Below are 3,015 nucleotides of genomic sequence, written 5' to 3' on the forward strand. Positions count from 1 at the left end.
TCAAGGCAATATACTCATATTCTCTCTGTTATTCAAAGTTCTAACTTTGTCCATTAGTTCTTCATTAGCGTGACTTCGGGATTGGAGGCAAGCACTTCGTTAAGCCGTTATTGAGTCCGGGATCACTCTCCTTATTGATTTGGCAATTTATTACGTTTTTTATTTGCTTAATCTGACGTCATTTATCATTTATATTGAATTAATCCGCATATTCTTAAAACCATATATAAACTCAATTGTTACTCGTTTTTTACAGTAAACAGATTTATAGTACTGAAATTACTAGAAGCAGTCTAGGGAAAGGCTTTTCTAATTTTTGAGGTTTCTATATGCTGCTTACATACCTTTATTTCTCCAGTAAAGTGTACTAAACAAGACCAACCTTTTTAGTCAATTGAGACCCCTATATATAAATAATTTAAAAGACATTAAGCAAGTACTAGAAGTATCAACTACAAAAACGCATAATAAGAGTAGAATTGAGATATAAGAACTTCAGCATATAACGGGATAGCTAAGAAAATTGACTTTCGCTTAAGTAGGGAATGCCGAAAATGAGCAAAGTAATAAAATGAAAGACTTATGTGACTACATTTTTCTTGGATTTTTTAGAATCCAAGAACTAAAGTAGCTTTAGTTATTTGTGTTTTTGCGCTACACTAGGGCAATTTTTATTTATAAATCATCCAAAAATATAATTTATTCTAGGACTGACCTTGTAATTATAAATTATCCAATAAAGTCTATGCAATTTTTAGATTAAAACAGATCTCTTAGATTCTCCGTTACACTAGGAGGGCACAACTCATTCTCCTTTTCTTTCAAAACCCTAAACCCTACCGAAACCTTCAAAAATATATAAAATATATACTAACATATAAACCCTTCCTTGCCGCCTCCATATGTGAGATAAAAATAATTTAGGTATATGTTCTCTTTTTTGCTCTGAACCCTAGGATTGTGACCATGAAACAATATCAAAGAAGAAATCGTTCCCTTCAAGCTCAAAACCCGCGAATTCCAGATCTACCCAACGAAATCACTATCGCTATTCTAGCAAAATTACCAGTGAGATCCCTCTTAAGATTCAAGAATGTTTCTAAGCAATGGCAATCTTGGATTTCAAACCCCGAATCGGATCTCTCAAAACAACGACGAAGAAGCTCAAAAGCGATTTTCAATCAAAATGGAGGCTCCTTTCACTTGATAAATCCAAAGGAGGATGACAAGTTCAACTTCCAGACTCTTGAGAATCCTTTATCGGAAAGCCGTATTTACAAGGATAAGTATTCAAAGCCATATCTAAGATTGTTGGGTTCTTGTGATGGTCTCGTACTCATAAGCGCGAACAAGCATATTTTCTTGTGGAATCCTGCTACTCGATTTTGCAACAAAGTGATTGAACTCCACCTATTGACAAGCGATGAACATGTTATAAGTGCTGGGGGACTTTGTTTCGGCTCTTCCAAGAATGAATACAAGGTACTTTTCTACGTATACAATAAGTCCGTCTGTGATACTGATGGTGCTTATGCTTTGGTTGCAAGTCTTAAAGACAAAAAGTGGAGACGCATCGATTGCCCCTGTGATATGTTCTCGGCCCGTGATGGGATCACAATGCATGGGCGGCTTCACTCTAGGGCAAATCTGGACAACAACTATTTTAACATGCACGAGAATTTAGTCGGAAGATATAAGGATGAGCATTTACGTTGGAATCCCGATAATGATAATGAACCAATGGATGGTGAAGAAAGTGGTGAATCAAAGTGGCAAAATCACCGACTTTTTGGTCCTCGTAAAGAGGTAATTTGTTTTGACGCCATCTCAGAGAAGTTCCACTCGTTATACAAAAACGATAACGCTATAGTTGGTTTAGGAGTTTTAAATGATTGTCTATGTATGACTTGCGTAGAATTTGATAAGCGTCTTGAGATATTGGTCATGAAAGAGTATGGAAGGAAGGATTCATGGACATCGTTGTTTGTCATAAGGAATTCAGAAATAACGCGTCCCTACATATTTTATCGGTCTCTTTTCATGTCGAATAATGGAAAATTAGCATTGATAGTACGCCATAATGGTGTTGTTGCATACTATCCTAAGAATGATAGTATGCAAGACATTCTTGAGCTCAGATACCAAAATGATATATCAGTCATTACTTACGTGGAAAGCTTGATCTCACCCATAGAATATTACTGGAACGAGGAGCAACACATAAAAGGTCTCTATGATTTTTTTTTAGAATGTTTTACTAGTAATATGTTTGAAATGACAAATGAACAATTTTGTTTTTGTTTTTGTTGTGGTGTTTGTTATTATTATTTTTTGTTGGTGCTTATTTAGCTCTTACTTTAGCCTTGTGTGAGTATTTTCTTGCTTGATATTTATGCCAAATTAATGAAGATAGAACATATGTCCTTTGTTCGTACAGACACTTTAATTTGTTATAGTTAACCTGTTGAGATTAATTTTCTGGACCCCTCCACGCCTTCTTTTTCTTTCACAGATTTTGACTTTATTTATTTGATTGTCTTTTTCTCGTTAACATATAGTATTTTTAATGTCAACAGCAAATGAGATTAATACGCATTAGCTAGCCTGTTTAAAATTGTTGAATTTGTGTTCAAAAGATCGATCTTTAATTAGGTGTCTAAATGAAAAACGGGAATCAAACGTAGAGGGTGTTTGGCTAAGCTTATAAGCTGGTCACACTAGCTTATAAGTACTTTTTGGCTTATCTACGCGTTTGGTAAAGTTAAAAGTGTTTACAAGCCAAGTGTTTATAAGTCAAAAATAAGCCAAAAGTCATAAGCTGGTCACCTCTAGCTTATCAAGTTTTAGCTTATAAGCATTTTAAGTTTGACCAAAATTTTTACTGTTTTATCCTTAAAATATTCCTTTTTAGAACAAACTCCTACATCGATACTCACAATCCCAAATATTTTTTTCAACCTAACCCCCCCTCCCACCCCCCACCCCCGGGCTCTTCAGGACTGCAATTCTCGTTGA

The 3,015-nt window shown here is 35.1% G+C and overlaps 1 protein-coding gene across 1 annotated transcript; it reads left to right on the forward strand.

Moving 5' to 3' along the window:
* The first annotated feature begins 966 nt into the window (after window positions 1-966).
* LOC107793169 (F-box/kelch-repeat protein At3g23880-like) lies at window positions 967-2,599 on the forward strand. Its single transcript, XM_075240445.1, has 2 exons — window positions 967-2,227; window positions 2,577-2,599. Exons 1-2 carry the CDS (start codon window positions 967-969, stop codon window positions 2,597-2,599), a joined length of 1,284 nt encoding a protein of 427 aa, XP_075096546.1.
* The last annotated feature ends 416 nt before the right edge of the window (window positions 2,600-3,015 follow it).

Source organism: Nicotiana tabacum, chromosome 20 (genome assembly GCF_000715075.1).
Source record: "Nicotiana tabacum cultivar K326 chromosome 20, ASM71507v2, whole genome shotgun sequence".
In the NCBI taxonomy this organism is placed as follows: domain Eukaryota; kingdom Viridiplantae; phylum Streptophyta; class Magnoliopsida; order Solanales; family Solanaceae; genus Nicotiana; species Nicotiana tabacum.

Bases quoted from the DNA above. Each gene is read 5' to 3' on its own strand.
- LOC107793169 (XM_075240445.1), top strand. From the start codon at position 967: ATGAAACAATATCAAAGAAGAAATCGTTCCCTTCAAGCTCAAAACCCG. The intron at 2,228-2,576 runs GTCTCTATGATT...TAATGTCAACAG, and splicing joins CGAGGAGCAACACATAAAAG to CAAATGAGATTAATACGCAT.